At 43.9% G+C, this 20,436-nt stretch overlaps 1 protein-coding gene across 1 annotated transcript in view; it reads left to right on the plus strand.

The window, feature by feature from the left end:
* Positions 1-20,436, plus strand: part of unc13bb (unc-13 homolog Bb (C. elegans)) — a gene marked incomplete at both ends in the record, with an annotated part of 291,089 nt that overhangs the window by 193,986 nt on the left and 76,667 nt on the right. The window contains 5 exon segments of the mRNA XM_084325041.1: positions 4,054-4,128; positions 5,295-5,514; positions 9,578-9,805; positions 10,432-10,573; positions 10,903-11,072. Of these exon segments, the coding sequence (XP_084181167.1) occupies positions 4,054-4,128; positions 5,295-5,514; positions 9,578-9,805; positions 10,432-10,573; positions 10,903-11,072 (835 nt within the window).

The following is a 20,436-nucleotide window of genomic DNA, read 5'->3' on the forward strand; positions in this document are numbered from 1 at the left end:
ATAACAACATACATTATGTACTTTTTTGTTATTCTATGTACCTTTTCTGTATTCCTATGGAGAACCTGGTGTCAACATGGCGTCCTATCGCTTAGTTTGCCTAAACTCAGTGTGCAGCTGTCATTCTGTTGTCTGTTATGACTGTAGTCCTCCGTTATATTCAGTACCAACAGTGGCTCAGGTAATCTTTTATCAAATTAAATGAGTGCTATTTTTATCGTTGCTTATGCTGCTATTTATTATACTACTTTTTCTACTTTATGTTGAAGAACAAAATTATTTCACTCCTATCTGAATCCTTTGATTCAGGCAGCATAACGCAGCACTAAAATTGATAAGATGTGGAAACTGTTATGTTATGAAAGTGATAATTCTAAGTACAGGCCCAATAAATGTCTTGCATGGGATTTAAATAAAGGATGATCTAGTCTGAGAGATGGAGAGAGTAGGGGCCGGGCCGGTACTGAAGAAATATACTTTAAAGATGGTACTCCCTTTGGTCCCTTCTGTGGTGTGGTAGTGAAAGGGTTAACCTTCTGTAGTGTGGTAGTGAAAGGTTGACCTTCTGTAGTGTGGTAGTGAAAGGTTGACCTTCTGTAGTGTGGTAGTGAAAGGTTAACCTTCTGTAGTGTGGTAGTGAAAGGTTAACCGTCTGTAGTGTGGTAGTGAAAGGGTTAACATTCTGTAGTGTGGTAGTGAAATGGTTAACCTTCTGTAGTGTGGTAGTAAAAGGGTTAACCTTCTGTAGTGTGGTAGTGAAAGGGTTAACCTTCTGTAGTGTGGTAGTGAAAGGTTAACCTTCTGTAGTGTGGTAGTTAAAGGGTTAACCTTCTGTAGTGTGGTAGTGAAAGGTTAACCTTCTGTAGTGTCGTAGTGAAAGGGTTAACCTTCTGTAGTGTCGTAGTGAAAGGTTAACTTTCTGTAGTGTGGTAGTGAAGGGTTAACCTTCTGTAGTGTGGTAGTAAAAGGGTTAACCTTCTGTAGTGTGGTAGTGAAAGGTTAAACTTCTGTAATGTGGTAGTAAAAGGGTTAACCTTCTGTAGTGTGGTAGTGAAAGGTTAACCGTCTGTAGTGTGGTAGTGAAAGGGTTAACATTATGTAGTGTGGTAGTGAAAGGTTAACCTTCTGTAGTGTGGTAGTGAAAAGGTTAACCTTCTGTAGTGTGGTAGTGAAAGGGTTAACCTTCTGTAGTGTGGTAGTGAAAGGGTTAACCTTCTGTAGTGTGGTAGTGAAAGGTTAACCTTCTGTAGTGTGGTAGTGAAAGGTTAACCTTCTGTAGTGTGGTAGTGAAAGATTAACCTTCTGTAGTGTGGTAATGAAAGGGTTAACCTTCTGTAGTGTGGTAGTGAAAGGTTAACCGTCTGTAGTGTGGTAGTGAAAGGGTTAACCTTCTGTAGTGTGGTAGTGAACGGTTAACCTTCTGTAGTGTGGTAGTGAAAGGTTAACCGTCTGTAGTGTGGTAGTGAAAGGGTTAACATTCTGTAGTGTGGTAGTGAAAGGGTTAACCTTCTGTAGTGTGGTAGTAAAAGGGTTAACCTTCTGTAGTGTGGTAGTGAAAGGGTTAACCTTCTGTAGTGTGGTAGTGAAAGGGTTAACCTTCTGTAGTGTGGTAGTTAAAGGGTTAACCTTCTGTAGTGTGGTAGTGAAAGGTTAACCTTCTGTAGTGTGGTAGTTAAAGGGTTAACCTTCTGTAGTGTGGTAGTGAAAGGTTAACCTTCTGTAGTGTGGCAGTGAAAGGGTTAACCTTCTGTAGTGTGGTAGTGAAAGATTAACCTTCTGTAGTGTGGTAGTTAAAGGGTTAACCTTCTGTAGTGTGGTAGTGAAAGGGTTAACCTTCTGTAGTGTGGTAGTGAAAGATTAACCTTCTGTAGTGTGGTAGTTAAAGGGTTAACCTTCTGTAGTGTGGTAGTGAAAGGGTTAACCTTCTGTAGTGTGGTAGTGAAAGGTTAACCTTCTGTAGTGTCGTAGTGAAAGGGTTAACCTTCTGTAGTGTCGTAGTGAAAGGTTAACTTTCTGTAGTGTGGTAGTGAAGGGTTAACCTTCTGTAGTGTGGTAGTAAAAGGGTTAACCTTCTGTAGTGTGGTAGTGAAAGGTTAAACTTCTGTAATGTGGTAGTAAAAGGGTTAACCTTCTGTAGTGTGGTAGTGAAAGGTTAACCGTCTGTAGTGTGGTAGTGAAAGGGTTAACATTATGTAGTGTGGTAGTGAAAGGTTAACCTTCTGTAGTGTGGTAGTGAAAAGGTTAACCTTCTGTAGTGTGGTAGTGAAAGGGTTAACCTTCTGTAGTGTGGTAGTGAAAGGGTTAACCTTCTGTAGTGTGGTAGTGAAAGGTTAACCTTCTGTAGTGTGGTAGTGAAAGGTTAACCTTCTGTAGTGTGGTAGTGAAAGATTAACCTTCTGTAGTGTGGTAGTGAAAGGGTTAACCTTCTGTAGTGTGGTAGTGAAAGGGTTAACCTTCTGTAGTGTGGTAGTTAAAGATTAACCTTCTGTAGTGTGGTAGTGAAAGGTTAACCTTCTGTAGTGTGGTAGTGAAAAGGTTAACCTTCTGTAGTGTGGTAGTGAAAGGGTTAAAGGCGGTAATGGTGATCCAAATAAATGTAAACTCCCTTTGGTAACTACCGTGATGATAGTGACCAAATAATTACCATGGTATTACCATTTGTATCATGGTTTCAATTGGATATGTACGTGGTAACCATGGTGATGCATAACTTTTACCTTGGTCGTACCATGGTACGTTATTTATACACAGACTGGTAAATCACCATCAAACTATCATGGTACAGTTTGGTTAATGACCATCAAACTATCATGGTACTGTTGGTACTGTTTGGTGAGGGCTGGACTATATTATGTGTTATTCTGTTCCTCCTCTTGGGGGTTGAATTTGTTCCTACTTGATATGATTGACCATTAAAATGACCATCAGCCAATCAGATCATCTCCCCTGGGTTGTTAATCATCATCCTAACATCCCGAGTCCCGATCAGAACAAACTAACCCCCCCCCCCCCCCCCCCACACACACACACACAGTAACTAACCTGAATGTACACAGCTGTGTTGGTGATGGTAAAGCTACTAATACAGTGACGGTTACGATGCCGTCAACACTCTTCAGTCTCGGTGTGATGTCGGCTGAAGGACACATGTAGAAATGTGTACTTTTGTCTGAAGAAAAATAGAAGTAGAATTTCATGCTTCCCTTTATTTTAAACCCCTCCATAACCCTACTGACCACCTTAAGAACCCTACGGACCACGTTTAAAACATCCTGACCACCTTAAAACCCTTACAGAACACCCTTCAAACACCCTGATCACCTTAAGAACCCTACGGACAACTATTTCACTTTGGTAGAACATTTTCAGTGTTTAGTACTACACACACTATCCTCCAGTATGATCTGTTCTGGGATCTGCTGTCACACTCAGGTATTCTCAGTATTCTTAACTACAAAACCGACTAAATTCCTTCTTGAAAACTAGGACCATGGATCGCCACGGACTGAAACCATCTAGCCTTCTATAGCCCGTTATCACAACGTCTCGATGGGCCTCACAGCTACAACCGTAACCATGTGTTTCAACATACACCTGCATGTTGGTAACTGCGGGTCCCCAGAATGGCCAATATTGGTGGTTAACCATTGTTGATATACTATATATCCCAAACTACAAATGTCGTACCAAAGTGAAACGTCACCCTACTAACCTGCTGAGCAACTCTATATACTCTTCTCTCTCTCTCTCTCTCTCTCTCTCTCTCTCTCTCTCTCTCTCTCTCTCTCTCTCTCTCTCTCTCTCTCTCTCTCTCTCACTCTCACTCTCACTCTCTCTCACTCTCACTCTCACTCTCACTCTCACTCTCACTCTCACTCTCACTCTCACTCTCACTCTCACTCTCACTCTCTTACTCTACTCTACTCTACTCTACTCTACTCTACTCTACTCTCTCTCTAGCTCTCTAAAACACCCGGGCGGTGAGCTGGGCTGTGGGTTGTCTGTGTGATGATGATGATGATGATGATGTGAACTAAAAGTCTCTGTTTTCAGTCCCTGGTCCAGGCGAGGAAGGCCGGCATCGCCTCTGCAATGGCCACCCGCTCCTCCATCAAAGACGAAGAGCTGGTGAGTATCATGGTTACCGTGGTTACCTCTTCCTGATTGATATGTATTGTGGTTACCATGGTTACCTCCTCCTGATTGATACCTATCGGTTATGGCACCTGAGCGGCTGTGGTTCATTTCCATACTTGATTCCCTCCCAATGGACCTAAGATGTAAGGCGTTATGAATTAGACCAGCCTAGGGCTATTTAGTTTAGTAATCCAAGCTCTAGCCCTAACATTAAGTGTAGCATTGAGGAAAGGACGAGGAAACATAATAAATCGTCTGGTTTTCAAAGAATACAAATAATTAACAGTAGGGTTAGCTTACCAATTTAGTACACACCCCCTCTTAGCTCGCAGGAGCGATGACCTCTTGGTGGCGCTCAATCGGATCATGAGTTCACATGTTTTGACATTGTTTTTATATTCATTAGTGTTCACGGTGAATAGATTCTTATCTCATGGTAAGTGGCGTTTCACTTCCTCGTCCCTCACTCTGTGCACCCCTTGTTCTCTTTAGTTCCTGCGTCCCAGAGTACACAAGCGCACTCATTCCCACGCATGTATCAATCAATACATAACTCATATATTTATCTCAATGAAAACCATCTTAAGCCAAATGTGAATCAAAGAAAGGAGAATGTAAAGAGTAATAGAGAAGCCCATCATATTTATCTCATTTAAATATCTAGATATTGTCTAGAAACATAAGGTGGATACATGTAGGTTAAATATCTTAATTCTTAATACAATACACAGGCTCATATCTTTTCTTTAGATTCATTTCTAGGGATGTTCGATATTGGCTTTTTTACCGATATACCGATATTGTCCAACTCTGTCCAACCGATATCAACCGATACCGATAGCCTATATGTGGGGTTTCCCCCCCAAAAACTTCAGGTAATTAACATTACATATCTCTTGTCGTGGAATTAACACAATATTATGCATACTTTTGACAGTAAATAAAATAAGAATTTGTTCTTACTTGCTTGCCTGGGTAAATAAAAGTTAAAAAAATGTAAAAAATAAAAGAAATGTAAAATTATTATTATTAGATTTTTTTGTACTGATAATTTCCGATATTACATTTGAATGGCAATATCGGACATCCCTATTAATTTCCTTTGCCAATCACCTGCCAAGTTCCTTGTTCTTAGCTAAGTGTCCCGCTCCCTGCAGAAGAACCACGTCTACAAGAAGACGCTGCAGGCTCTGATCTATCCCATCTCCTGCACCACGCCGCACAACTTCGAGGTCTGGACCGCCACCACGCCCACCTACTGCTACGAGTGTGAAGGTCTGCTCTGGGGCATCGCCAGGCAGGGCATGCGCTGCTCCGAGTGTGGGGTCAAATGTCACGAGAAGTGCCAAGAACTGCTGAACGCAGACTGCCTGCAGCGTGAGTACCATAGAGCAAGGCACTAACACTGCCAATGTCAAGGGTTCCATTTCCTGGGTTGCTCAGTGGGTAGAGCAAGGCACTGACAATGCCAGGGATTGCCTAGAAAAATGTGTATCCACTTTCAAAGTTTGAACTTCATGCAAAGATGCTAGCTAGTGTTGATACTCGCAAACCAAATAGATAATACATCTGCATTGACAAAACTGCTTAACTAGCTCATTCTAGTCAGTCAACTAGTCCCTTGCCATTTTTTATTCAAAATAGGTTAATATGTAATTGTCTAGATAGTCTACTGTGTCACACATACTGTACATGGGGAGTGGAATTACAAACCTGGCAAGCTAGTAGCATCCTTGTTGTTTACAAACATCTAGGTGAATACATGTAGGTTGGCTAGCAGCATTCTTGTTGTTGATAAATAATTACTAAATTAAGACACAGCACATAGGCCATGTAGCAATTCTCCATAACACTGCAGGAGACACATAGATAAATTCCTCTACACAGCACATCCCTCCCCCCTCACTCTCACTCCACACACACACACACATTGACTTCACGCTGGACACTGCCGCATCTGGCAAAAGCTCCAGATCAGATCCATTCATTTGCATCCACTTAAATCCATTAGAACCTTTGGTGATGGATCTCACCAGATTAGCCCAGATCAAATAATGCAACTCATTGTCACAAAATGCCACAAGTCACTAATATACGACTAGCCAAAGGATTATAAAAAACCCGGGCAGGTACTGGTCAAATACCACACTCTCCATCAATCACAGATCGTTATCAATAAAGACACACAGACGCACATATGTGCACGTAAAAGTGCGTACCACGCACTCATGCACGGCAGACATACAGGCTGACCAATACACAAGAGCACCCTGACAGGGAAGGAGGACTTCTTCTCTGCTTTGAATTCTACTGGACACTGCTTCACCGACTGGACGAGACTGCTGGACACTGTCTGGACTCCACGGACGAGACTGCTGGACTGATGGGACACTGACTTGACTGTTTTTTCTTTTCTACACGACTGGCCGGTTGTACCAACTTGATTTCAATTGTACCTTGCTTATTCACTTTTTATAATAAATACCCTCAAAAGTGTTTCATCTCTTTTATCTTTAAATATCTTATTACAACTTTCACGTATCCGAGTCTAAAACGTGACATTGTCTAGAAACACAAGGTCAATACAGTAGGTTAGCTATCAGCTTCCTTGTTGTCTAGAAACACAAGGTCAATACAGTAGGTTAGCTATCAGCTTCCTTGTTGTCTAGAAACACAAGGTCAATACAGTAGGTTAGCTAGTGTAACGGGGAAGCCAGTGGGTATGTCCACAGTCACGGAAACAGGTGTGTTGACGAGTGACTGTGGCAGTGCGGGCTGGTAAATTAAACTCACTTCCCCATAACAGGGTTAACAGACGCATAGGTACGGTAGTTAGGAGTGAATTCACTTCTTAGTGCAGCGGCCTGTGTCGTCGCCCGCGGACGCGGGAGCCCCCTGTTCGACTCCCCCTCGGGACATTCTCATTTAACATCAAACACAACGCAGACCCAGTATGATCCGTCACACTAGCAGATTCCTTGTTGTCTAGAAACACAAGGTCAATACAGTAGGTTAGCTAGCAGCTTCCTTGTTGTCTAGAAACACAAGGTCAATACAGTAGGTTAGCTAGCAGCTTCCTTGTTGTCTAGAAACACAAGGTCAATACAGTAGGTTAGCTAGTAGCTTCCTTGTTGTCTAGAAACACCAGGTCAATACAGTAGGTTAGCTAGCAGCTTCCTTGTTGTCTAGAAACACAAGGTCAATACAGTAGGTTAGCTATCAGCTTCCTTGTTGTCTAGAAACACAAGGTCAATACAGTAGGTTAGCTATCAGCTTCCTTGTTGTCTAGAAACACCAGGTCAATACAGTAGGTTAGCTAGCAGCTTCCTTGTTCTCTAGAAACTAGTGCTGTCAATAGATTCATTTCTTTTTACTAATTAATCTCACAATTTTCTGTAATTAATCTAGATTAATCTATATAAAATAATCAAATTGTTCTACTTAAGACCGAAGCTTGTAACAGATATTTACTTGAGTAAAATCATAGAATTAATGTAGAATCAACACAAAGAAAGTATATTTAGATTCAAATACTATTTTAATAGCTTTCTTTGATCTTTCAATACAGTTTCTCTCCTGTGAAATACAAATGTTCAACAAAACCATCAACATTGACTCAGCTAGACCTCTTTCTTATATCCGCGGCGCTAACAGAAATAAAAACAACCCACGCCCATGTTAAAGTGCAGATTGGCTTAGAGGACGATAATGTCTTGTATGAACTACCAGTAATATAAATCATATTAACAACAAAAATGTGTTCCATCTTCATGTCAGATAATTTTCAAAAAGGTGCATGAGTCAATGCAAAAAAAGAACAAGCTAAGATACTGCTGAAAGTTCAGAACGTTGAACATTTTTCACTCCATAGATTAATCTAGATTCATTTTTTTTAACGCTTTAAATAATTAAAATTAATCTCAAAAGTTAAAGCATTAACTTTGACAGCCCTACTAGAAACATACGGTGGATACATGTAGGTTAGCTATCAGTGTCCTTGTTGTCTAGAAACATTCTTAACTGTATCAACTGTGAGATTGTGACTTCTTAACGTGCCATGGCCTGTTCACTCAACTGTTGGCCTGCTGGTCGCTGCTAATGTAAGATATCACAGTTGGCAATGTATTAATAATAAGATATAATAATTAATGTTTGCAATAAGATCCCTCCAGTTGAAAAGCTTGACACCTTATTCAGGTCCCTGCGGTTCAGTTTGTGGAGGTGTATTTATGGGTTTAATCGCTCTGCCTGCTCACCACACAGCTATCAGTGATCGTATAATGGAGCTGTCAGTGACATAGTGAGCGGTGTTTCAGTGAGGTGAGATTAGTGGAGGTTATGATTGATGTGGAATTAAGACCTCAGACAAATCATTTCTCTCCAGTCAATCATTCTGATGTTAAATGTAGTTGCTCTGGTCGGCGGTGGGAATATGAAATACCAATATAAGAAGAGGGCAAAAAAGCTTTTAAATAAATTACACAGAAGGAGGCCACACACTATGCTAGGTTTCAACAGGGTTTTAATATCAATAAGTGAAACATAAGGAGGCCTCACACTATGCTAGGTTTCAACAGGGTTTTAATATCAATAAGTGAAACATAAGGAGGCCTCACACTATGCTAGGTTTCAACAGGGTTTTAATATCAATATATTAAACATAAGGAGGCCTCACATGTTTCAACAGGGTTTTAATATCAATATATTAAACATAAGGAGGCCTCACACTATGCTAGGTTTCAACTGGGTTTAATAATAATAATAATAACTGGACTTTGGAGAAGTCTTTATTCGGCATGCAGGCAGACACACACATGCGATGGGCGGCACACACACCGGAACACCGATGCGATTGAGTCTTAATATCAATAAGTCAAACAGAAGGAGGCCTCACTAGGTTTCAACTGGGTTTTAATATTTATAGAACATGTCCATTCAAGGAAAATGTCTTCTTACTATATTTAGACATTAGGAAGCCTGAGACTGAGAGACAAAGTAGTTATCTATTCTATTTTATGAGGCCAGTATTTGGCTGAGCAGGAGACATAGTAGATAACTATTCTATTCTATTCTATTTTATGAGGCCAGTATTTGGGCAGTAGTGCTTTAATGGATTTACTCAGAAGCACCCAAACTATATTCATATTCAAAACGGTATAAAACCGATGAAAAAACAATCTGTTTCGTGGATGTTGACTGGAAGCAACTCACTGACAATCGACGGGTGTATTAGACCCATAGCTATAATATAAGATATATTTTAAGCACTCGCAAGTGAACAAAGCGCCCCATTGACTTACAGTGCTGCCGTAATAACGCCCTCTGGCACCCCGACCCGTGGCGCAGAATGAGTTAATAGTGTTTTAATATTAGTTTACATCCATCAGTAGTGCCTTAATAGTGTTTTAATATTAGTTTCCCACCATGCTGCTCTCTCTAGGAGCTGCTGAGAAGAGTTCTAAGCATGGAGCAGAGGACCGGACCCAGAACATCATCATGGCCATGAAAGACCGTATGAAGATCAGGGAGAGGAACAAACCAGAGATCTTTGATGTCATCAGAGATGTGTTTGTCATCAGTAAGACCATCCATGCCCAGCAGATGAAGGCCATCAAGCAGAGTGTCCTGGATGGAACGTCCAAATGGTCCGCCAAGATCACCATCACAGGTCAGACGCACCACAACTACAGTATATTGGTCATCAGACTATATCATACTAACATCAGACTATCTTCTACTAACATCAGACTATCTTCCTACTAACATCAGACTATCTTCTACTAACATCAGACTCTCTTCTACTAACATCAGACTATCTTCTATTAACATCAGACTATATTCTACTAACATCAGACTATCTTCTACTAACATCAGACTATCTTCTACCAACATCAGACTCTCTTCTACTAACATCAGACTATCTTCTACTAACATCAGACTATCTTCTACTAACATCAGACTATCTTCTACTAACATCAGACTATCTTCTACTAACATCAGACTATCTTCTACCAACATCAGACTACATGAGTATTACTGAATATATTTACACTACAGACCTCTTTAACCACCATGATGCAGTCATGTCTTAACTCCCTGTGGTTTTTTATGTATGTATGTATGTATGTATGTATGTATGTATGTATGTATGTATGTATGTATGTATGTATGTATGTATGTATGTATGTATGTATGTATGTATGTATGTATGTATGTATGTATGTATGTATGTATGTATGTATGTATGTATGTATGTATGTATGTATGTATGTATGTATTTGTGTGTGTGTGTAGTGTTGTGTGCCCAGGGCCTCCAGGCCAAGGATAAGACGGGTTCTAGTGATCCGTACGTCACGGTGCAGGTGGGGAAGACCAAGAAGAGAACCAAGACCATCTACGGCAACCTGAACCCAGTCTGGGAGGAGAAGTTCCACTTGTGAGTCTGTCTGTGGGCCACGCCCCCTTGCTTTTGTCATTAACAAAAACCTTTAACAAGAAATGTTTTATTTAAGGAAATGATGAATTATTATAAATGACACTCGGGTATAGTATTACAGGGTAGCCATTTTGTATAATGTTATAATACTTTTTCAACAATAATTAGATCTCGTCTTGGTTGAGGGTGTGATTGTCATTGTTTTACACGTCTGATTAGATCCTGATCTGCTACATAATAGATGACCTTTAGAAACGGTGTAATTTCCACAAATTAGAGTAATTGTCCACTAATTTACTCTGACTTAACCGTGTGATGTCGTCCCTCAGCGAGTGTCACAACTCGTCGGACCGGATCAAGGTGCGCGTTTGGGACGAGGATGACGACATCAAGTCTCGGGTGAAGCAGCGTCTGAAGAGGGAGTCCGACGACTTCCTGGGTCAGAGTATCATCGAGGTGCGGACGCTCAGCGGAGAGATGGACGTCTGGTACAACCTAGGTCAGTGTCCTGCCCTCTGATTGGATACCTGGGTCAGTGGGTCAGTGTCCTGCCCTCTGATAGGATACCTGGGTCAGTGGGTCAGTGTGCTGCCCTCTGATTGGATACCTGGGTCAGTGGGTCAGTATCCTGCCCTCTGATTGGATACCTGGGTCAGTGTCCTGCCCTCTGATTGGATACCTGGGTCAGTGTCCTGCCCTCTGATTGGATACCTGGGTCAGTGTCCTGCCCTCTGATTGGATACCTGGGTCAGTGTCCTGCCCTCTGATTGGATACCTGGGTCAGTGTCCTGCCCTCTGAGTGGATACCTGGGTCAGTATCATGCCCTCTGATTGGATACCCGAGTCAGTATCCTGTTGTCTGGTTGGATACCTTGGTTATGAGGCCATGACATGTTTGTGTGAGCTCTTACACCCACATGAGATGTATACTATAGCGTTGCTAGACTGTCTGAACGAGAATTAAAACCTTGTTTGGGTGTAACAAGCTCTCGCTGACATTTTATTGCCTCATAAAGTCAGTCTCATTGGTCAGCCCGAGATTGTACATCCCACTACGTGATTGGAGGGTTATTTCTGGTTTCCAGCTCCACGGTGTGGTCACACTGTCCAGACTGGTCCTTCATGGTGTGGGCAGACTGTCCAGACTGGTCCTTCATGGTGTGGTCAGACTGTCCAGACTGGTCCTTCATGGTGTGGTCACACTGTCCAGACTGGTCCTTCATGGTGTGGTCAGACTGTCCAGACTGGTCCTTCATGGTGTGGTCACACTGTCCAGACTGTTCCTTCATGGTGTGGTCAGACTGTCCAGACTGGTCCTTCATGGTGTGGTCACACTGTCCAGACTGGTCCTTCATGGTGTGGTCAGACTGTCCAGACTGGTCCTTCATGGTGTGGTCAGACTGTCCAGACTGGTCCTTCATGGTGTGGTCACACTGTCCAGACTGGTCCTTCATGGTGTGGTCACACTGTCCAGACTGGTCCTTCATGGTGTGGTCAGACTGTCCAGACTGGTCCTTCATGGTGTGGTCACACTGTCCAGACTGTTCCTTCATGGTGTGGTCAGACTGTCCAGACTGGTCCTTCATGGTGTGGTCAGACTGTCCAGACTGTTCCTTCATGGTGTGGTCACACTGTCCAGACTGTTCCTTCATGGTGTGGCCTAGGGCTGGGCGATAAAATTATAAAATAATTTTCATATAACTCGATATCGATAATTATCGTCGATATAATGTCTGTCAAGTTTAATTAACTTTTTATGCCCGGCGCCGATGGACGGGCTATTAATAGACTTGTTTTGCTGCTGCGAATGTCTCGAGAGTCGAGTTGATGTCGTCATCAGTCCGCGCACGTTAGCAGTTAGCCAGAGCAAGCGGAGTATCTCATGACAATGTACTAAATATGACCCTAAAATACTCTGTTCCGCCCCAATACATTGCAACGACGTGCACCGTATACCCCACACTACTATAACAGTTACCCTCAGAATTCAAAACACACACCAACTCGGCAGGTAAACTATAAAATAGCGCCGTGCAAGCTAATTATCCTAGCCAGCCTGTTGACTACTGGAGTCCTAGATTCCGGGTCTCCTTCCGCTGTCGGCCATCTCCTTCACTGATTGGTTGTTAGTGCGTGTGCTCATATCCAAGCTTGGAAAATCGATATATCGAAACTTTGCGACCACGTTTCATGTTTATTTCGAGGAAATAATTTATCGCGATAGTTATCGTTATCGTTTTATCGCCCAGCCCTAGTGTGGCCAGACTGTCCAGACTGTTCCTTCGCATGCTGGTGCAGAAAGTGGGCAGTACTGGATCATATGATGCTGCTTGGTGTTCAAACAGTCACGTCCACAGCTCATCAACCCAAATTCTATGAGCTGCTCTTATGCTGGTTGACCATACCTCTCTCTCTGCCCCCTGGTTGGTACTCTCTCTCTCTCTCTCTCTATGAGCTGCTCTTATGCTGGTTGACCATACCTCTCTCTCTGCCCCCTGGTTGGTACTCTCTCTCTCTCTCTCTCTATGAGCTGCTCTTATGCTGGTTGACCATACCTCTCTCTCTGCCCCCTGGTTGGTACTCTCTCTCTCTCTCTCTCTCTATGAGCTGCTCTTATGCTGGTTGACCATACCTCTCTCTCTGCCCCCTGGTTGGTACTCTCTCTCTCTCTCTCTCTATGAGCTGCTCTTATGCTGGTTGACCATACGCAGCAGTTTCTATGAGCTGCTCTTGTGCTGGTTGACCATACGCAGCAGTTTCTATGAGCTGCTCTTATGCTGGTTGACCATACGCAGCAGTTTCTATGAGCTGCTCTTGTGCTGGTTGACCATACGCAGCAGTTTCTATGAGCTGCTCTTATGCTGGTTGACCAGACGCAGCAGTTTCTATGAGCTGCTCTTATGCTGGTTGACCATACGCAGCAGTTTCTATGAGCTGCTCTTGTGCTGGTTGACCATACGCAGCAGTTTCTATGAGCTGCTCTTATGCTGGTTGACCATACGCAGCAGTTTCTATGAGCTGCTCTTGTGCTGGTTGACCAGACGCAGCAGTTTCTATGAGCTGCTCATTATGCTGGTTGACCATACGCAGCAGTTTCTATGAGCTGCTCTTGTGCTGGTTGACCATACGCAGCAGTTTCTATGAGCTGCTCTTGTGCTGGTTGACCATACGCAGCAGTTTCTATGAGCTGCTCATTATGCTGGTTGACCATACGCAGCAGTTTCTATGAGCTGCTCATTATGCTGGTTGACCATACGCAGCAGTTTCTATGAGCTGCTCATTATGCTGGTTGACCATACGCAGCAGTTTCTATGAGCTGCTCTTGTGCTGGTTGACCAGACGCAGCAGTGTCTATGAGCTGCTCTCATGCTGGTTGACCATACGCAGCAGTTTCTATGAGCTGCTCTTATGCTGGTTGACCAGACGCAGCAGTTTCTATGAGCTGCTCTCAACCTGGTTGACCAGACGCAGCAGTTTCTATGAGCTGCTCTCATGCTGGTTGACCATACGCAGCAGTTTCTATGAGCTGCTCTTGTGCTGGTTGACCATACCTCTCTCTCTGCCCCCTGGTTGGTACTCTCTCTCTCTCTCTCTCTATGAGCTGCTCTCATGCTGGTTGACCAGACGCAGCAGTTTCGCAGGTTAAAGTTGCACTGATTTGAACTTTTACCAGCTGAGTGAGGCAGCATTTCTTCACAATGGAAGATTAACAGTTTTGAGTGGTGGTGAAGGAGAGACCAAAATCTATTGCACATTTGTATGTATGACGCATGTTGACTAGGGCTGGGACTTTATCGCGTTAATTTAGATTCATTAACTACAGACAAAATTACAAAATGTATCGCACGTCGCAGCACTTTGCTCTCGTCTCGTCGGCTGCGTTTTCGCCGATCAACCAATACATAGTTGGAAAGTCTGATCAATTTGCCGCCTTTCGATCGTCACCCCACTCAACCTATTGCGTGATTCCATTCTCGAGTTACAAGACGAAACACCCGGCGAGCGTCATTTGACGAGCCGCTCTGACCAGTGAACAGTCACCGCTGATGGCGAAAATGATCGACCACCGTTGTAGCCGAGGAGCGTCAGAGTGGGGGAAGGTGACACAAGAAGACGAAGAAGTCCTTTGTTTTGACTCGAGGGGCGAAATAAATGGCAGTGGACGGCCATTTTGGATAATCACACTGAATTATTGCCGGTACACACATTACAAAAACCTTTGTGAAACACTCATTTTCCTGTATGATAAGATGATAAGACTTCAGGCTATGGAAGAGTTATGTTTTCCAGCTCCTACCTCTCAGCTGGAACTTAAACACAGGCATCTGGCAGAGAACAGAAATGTGAGCAGTACACACAACCTTTACTTCAGTGTGTTCAAACCTCTGTTACTTTATTTCATTAACACTCAAAGTGATTTTTCTTTATTGTGTAAGAAACTTCGGAATGTTACCTTTCAAAAGAGAAAAGGCAATTTGCGCTATATAAATAATATTATTCCTAAAACTGCTGCACTTTGTTAAAAATTGCATTGATCTGACTGTTGGTGTGTGTAGTAGCTAATAAACAAGATTTTGCTGCTTAAACGTATAATGTATATTCATTGATTCACTCGTATACCAAAACCCATTTGAAAAAAAAATAAAAAAATAGCTTTTCGCATTAAATATAGATATGCGTTTAGAATGTGATTAATTTCTATTAATTAACTATAAAGTCTCGCATTAATTCGATAACATTTTTCAATCGGGTTCCCACCACTAATGTTGACTGAACCGTTCTTGGGGCACAAGAAGCACATTATTGTGAATAATGTTCACAATGCAAACATCCACTTCATAATAACATATCGACGGAAAACAGATTCCACCATCGGAAAGATTGAGCTCCAGCAGCAGCCTGTTGATTGGTGGAACAACGCGTCGTCCGAGAGGCTGATTGGCTGACTGGCCGATGCACCGCCGGGCTGTTTCCTGTCTGCCGCCACACGGTGTTCCGACCTCCTGTAGTCCAGTCGGTCTGTTTGGACCACATTACCCAGGGGCCACGGCGACGTTCTCCCCAGTCCATTACCCAGGCGGGAGGAGGCCTCTACTTGACCTGAATATTAACACTGGCCCCCGCTGCTCCGGGTCCCCTGGGGGGCCTCTGTGTTAGCAGCACTCTGTCTGGAGAGCAGACACAAACAACACATACTGTACTTGTATTTGTATTTGTATTTATTGGTTTAAAATACAGAGACAGTGCATATTAAGGAACATTTGACTGTAAATATGCCAGTTTAGCCAAGTTGGCTAATTTTCAACTGTAGTCTCTGGGGCAGGTGACATGAGCACAACAATAATTAAAACATAGTACAATAATTAAAACACAGTAGGAATCAGTATAGGTTACAATACACTAAAATACATATAAATAAATACATTAAAATACAACCCCTCAGTTAAAATGGTTGCACACTTGACCATCTCTCAACCATGATTTTAAGTTAGTTTTAAATGAGATGTAACTTTGATACTCCCTGAGCCGTGTTGGCAGACTGTTCCAGGTGTGGGCTGCTCTCACGGAAAAGGCTGTCTGACTAAAAGCAGACTACACAGTCCCCTCTGACTACAGACCTGGTATATCTATCAGCAGATGCTTTCTGTTTTATGAAAGTACAAACACATGCGCATTCGCATACACAGAAATATACACATGAAGACACAGGAAGTCCTTCATTCCGACAGCCATCAGACTTTACACTGCATCACTGAGCACAGGGTGACAGTTACCATCTTCCTGGACTCTTACTTTTAAAAACAACATTGTTCAATATCACACTTACTGTACACTGTAGACTTCTGTATATTTTTACTGTATATTTTATATTAGAATGTATATACATAAGATATAAACCCCAGACCATATTTTATTATTATAATTTTATTCTTAGGCTTATTTTATTCTTTATTCTAGGCTTGTTTTTTTTTTATTCTTATTCGTGACTAATTGTTTGTCTACCTAAATGTTTACTGTGAGCGATTTGTAGTGGATGATTAAAGTATTTCTATTCTATTCTACATGCACACATGCGCACATGTACACACACACACACACACACACACACACACACACACACACACACACACACACACACACACACACACACACACACACACACACACACACACACACACACACATACATTGTGGCGACTGAACCAAACCAAACCCAGGAGACACGTTGTGCCAAACAGGCGTGTTTATTCACAATAAAAGTATTTACAATAATCAAATGGGCTGGAAATGATGTAATGTCAAAGGGGGGGGGGGGGGGGGGGGGGGGGGTGGGATGTAGGTCTTCTTCAGGGGAATAAACAATACAACATGAGGTTCCAGGTAAGTACAGTGAAATCATAGTTCATTCAGGGGAGTACGGGGAAACCATCGCTCCAATAAGCCACGTTAGCCCAACGTGCATTCAGGTAGGTTATCTCCTATCACTTGTTTCCCCGAATCCAAGCTCCATTCTCCGTACTCACGCATCTCCTCATAGCCCCGTTACGTGCCCATCGTAGGGTGCCTGCGGTTTCAGAGAAACACGGTCTACAAGTACGATTTCAAACAATCACATAGAATGGTTTTGTCAAATAAGTGGTCGCCTGACACCCGTGTCCTCCACCGGAGGGAGCCGATGTTCCCGATGTGAGGCAGAGAGCGTGGCTGTTTGTATCTCGCCTGGCCGGTCCACACAGGTGCGGCCGCATCCAGCTGACGGAGCAGGTGTGTTGGTACGTACCTCCCCTCTATGACGTGGCCTATAGTGATGTGGTCTTCCAGCTCTCTGCTCATGCGCTCCCCGTGGCGACGTCACCTGCCAGGCGATCTCCCAGCGAGATATACCACAACATTATACACATATACAGCTTTTGTGTCTGTTCTTGTAGGCAGCTTTCAGGAAGCTTTGAAAGCCCTGTCCAGATGTCAACTTCAAACAAACAGTTACCCTTCCCTTGGTTGGTACTCTGTCCCTGGTTGGTACTCTCTCTGTCCCTGGTTGGTACTCTCTCTGTCCCTGGTTGGTACTCTCTCTGTCCCTGGTTGGTACTCTCTCTCTCTCTCTCTCTCTCTCTCTCTCTCTCTGTCCCTGGTTGGTACTCTCTCTGCCCCTGGTTGGTACTCTGTCCCTGGTTGGTACTCTCTCTCTCTCTGCCCCTGGTTGGTACTCTCTCTCTCTGCCCCCTGGTTGGTACTCTCTCTCTCTCTCTCTCTCTCTCTCTCTCTCTCTCTCTCTCTCTCTCTCTCTCTCTCTCTGCCCCTGGTTGGTACTCTCTCTCTCTCTTCCCCTGGTTGGTACTCTCTCTCTCTCTCTCTGCCCCTGGTTGGTACTCTCTCTCTCTCTCTCTGCCCCTGGTTGGTACTCTCTCTCCCCTGGTTGGTACTCTCTCTCTCTCTCTCTCTCTCTCTCTCTCTCTCTCCTCTCTCTCTCCTCTCTCCCTGATGGTACTCTCTCTCTCTCTCTCTGCTCCTGGTTGGTACTCTCTCTCTCTGCCCCTGGTTGGTACTCTCTCTCTCTCTCTCTCTGCCCCTGGTTGGTACTCTCTCTCTCTCTGCCCTGGTTGGTACTCTCTCTCTCTCTGTCCCTGGTTGGTACTCTCTCTCTCTCTCTCTCTCTCTCTCTCTCTCTCTCTCTCTGCCCCTGGTTGGTACTCTCTCTCTCTCTTCCCCTGGTTGGTACTCTCTCTCTCTCTCTGCCCCTGGTTGGTACTCTCTCTCTCTCTCTCTGCCCCTGGTTGGTACTCTCTCTCCCCCTGGTTGGTACTCTCTCTCTCTCTCTCTCTCTCTCTCTCTCTCTCTCTCTCTCTCTCTCTCTCTCCCTGATTGGTACTCTCTCTCTCTCTCTCTCTGCCCCTGGTTGGTACTCTCTCTCTCTGTCCCTGGTTGGGTACTCTCTCTCTCTCTCTCTCTCTCTCTCTCTCTGCCCCTGGTGGTACTCTCTCTCTCTCTCTCTCTGCCCCCTGGTTGGTACTCTCTCTCTCTCTGTCCCTGGTTGGTACTCTCTCTCTCTCTCTCTCTCTCTGCCCCTGGTTGGTACTCAATTCAATTCAATTCAATTCAAATGGGCTTTATTGACATGGGAAACATACGTTTACATTGCCAAAGCCAAACAAAACAAAACAATCAAACATAAAGCAAAATAAATCAGTACATTACAGACGGAATTTCTTGTACAGTCTTTATGGTGGTTGCATTCCGCTGGATGTCCTTTTCTTGTCACAGCAGCTCACAAATCTTGCTGCTGTGTTTGCACATTCTTGTATTTCTCCCAGTAGGTATGGGAGTTTTGAGATATTGTCCATGTTTTCAAAGTCTCTTTGGGTGTTTGCAATTTGTGGGAAGTATATGTCTCTGATGTCTTGGTATAGTGGGCAGGTTGTTAAGAAGTGGAGCTCGGTTTCCACCTCTTCTTGTGTGCAGTGGGTGCATAGTCTGTCTTCTCTTGGGAGCCAGGTCTGCCTATGGCGGCCTTTCTCAATGGCTAGCTGTGCTCGCTGAGTCTGTACCTAGTCAAGGATCTTCTTAGTTTGGGTCAGTCACGGTGCTCAGGTATTCTGCACTGTGTACGCTCTGTTTAGGGCCAAATAGCATTTCAATTTGCTCTGGTTTTGGGTTGTTTCTTTCCAATGTGTCAGATAGTTTTCTTTTTGTTTTCTTATAATTTGATTTAGTCCAGTGTGGTTACTGTCTGGTGGTTCTGCTTGTGTTTGTGAGCAGAGTCCCAGAACCATCTGGCTGAGTGGGCATCTATCGAGGGTCTCTCTGTGGGTGAGGGCTATGTTGTGGAGTGTGTCTGGGTCGCTTTCTTTAGGTGGTTGTGGAATTGAATGCTCTTTTTGAATTTTTATGATTAGTGGGTATCTTCCTAGTTCTGCTCTGCATGCATTATTTGGCGTTTTCCGTTGGGTGCGGAGAATGGATTGCAAAATTCTGCATGCAGAGTCTCAATTGGGTGTTTGTCCCATTTGGTGAAGTCTTGGTTGCAAGTGGGCCCCAGACTTCACAACCATATAGGAAATCGGTTCTATGACGGAGTCTAAAATTTTGAGCCAGATTTTGACTGGAATGTCTAATATGATGTTCCTTTTTATGGCATAAAAAGCCCTCTTGCTTTGTACTCTCTCTCTCTCTCTGCCCCTGGTTGGTACTCTCTCTCTCTCTCTCTGCCCCTGGTTGGTACTCTCTCTCTCTCTCTCTGCCCCTGGTTGGTACTCTCTCTCTCTCTCTCTGCCCCTGGTTGGTACTCTCTCTCTCTCTCTCTGCCCTGGTGGTACTCTCTCTCTCTCTCTGTCCTGGTTGGTACTATCTCTCTCTCTCTGCCCCTGGTTGGTACTCTCTCTCTCTCTCTGCCCCCTGGTTGGTACTCTCTCTCTCTCTCTGCCCCTGGTTGGTACTCTCTCTGCCCCTGGTTGTACTCGCTCTCTCTCCCTGGTTGGTACTCTCTCTCTCTCTCTGCCCCTGGTTGGTACTCTCTCTCTCTCTCTGCCCCTGGTTGGTACTCTCTCTCTCTCTCTGCCTGGTTGGTACTCTCTCTCTCTCTCTCTCTCTCTCTCTCTCTGCCCCTGGTGGTACTCTCTCTCTCTCTCTGCCTGGTTGGTACTCTCTCTCTCTCTCTCTGTCCCTGTTGGTACTCTCTCTCTCTCTCTGCCTGGTTGGTACTCTCTCTGCCCTGGTTGGTACTCTCTCTCTCTCTCTGCCTGGTTGGTACTCTCTCTCTCTCTCTCTGCCCCTGGTGGTACTCTCTCTCTCTCTGCCCCTGGTTGGTACTCTCTCTCTCTCTCTGTCCCTGGTTGGTACTCTCTCTCTCTCTGCCCCTGGTTGGTA

This window comes from Notolepis coatsorum (genome assembly GCF_963971535.1).
Source record: "Notolepis coatsorum genome assembly, chromosome: 11".
NCBI classification, from domain to species: domain Eukaryota; kingdom Metazoa; phylum Chordata; class Actinopteri; order Aulopiformes; family Paralepididae; genus Notolepis; species Notolepis coatsorum.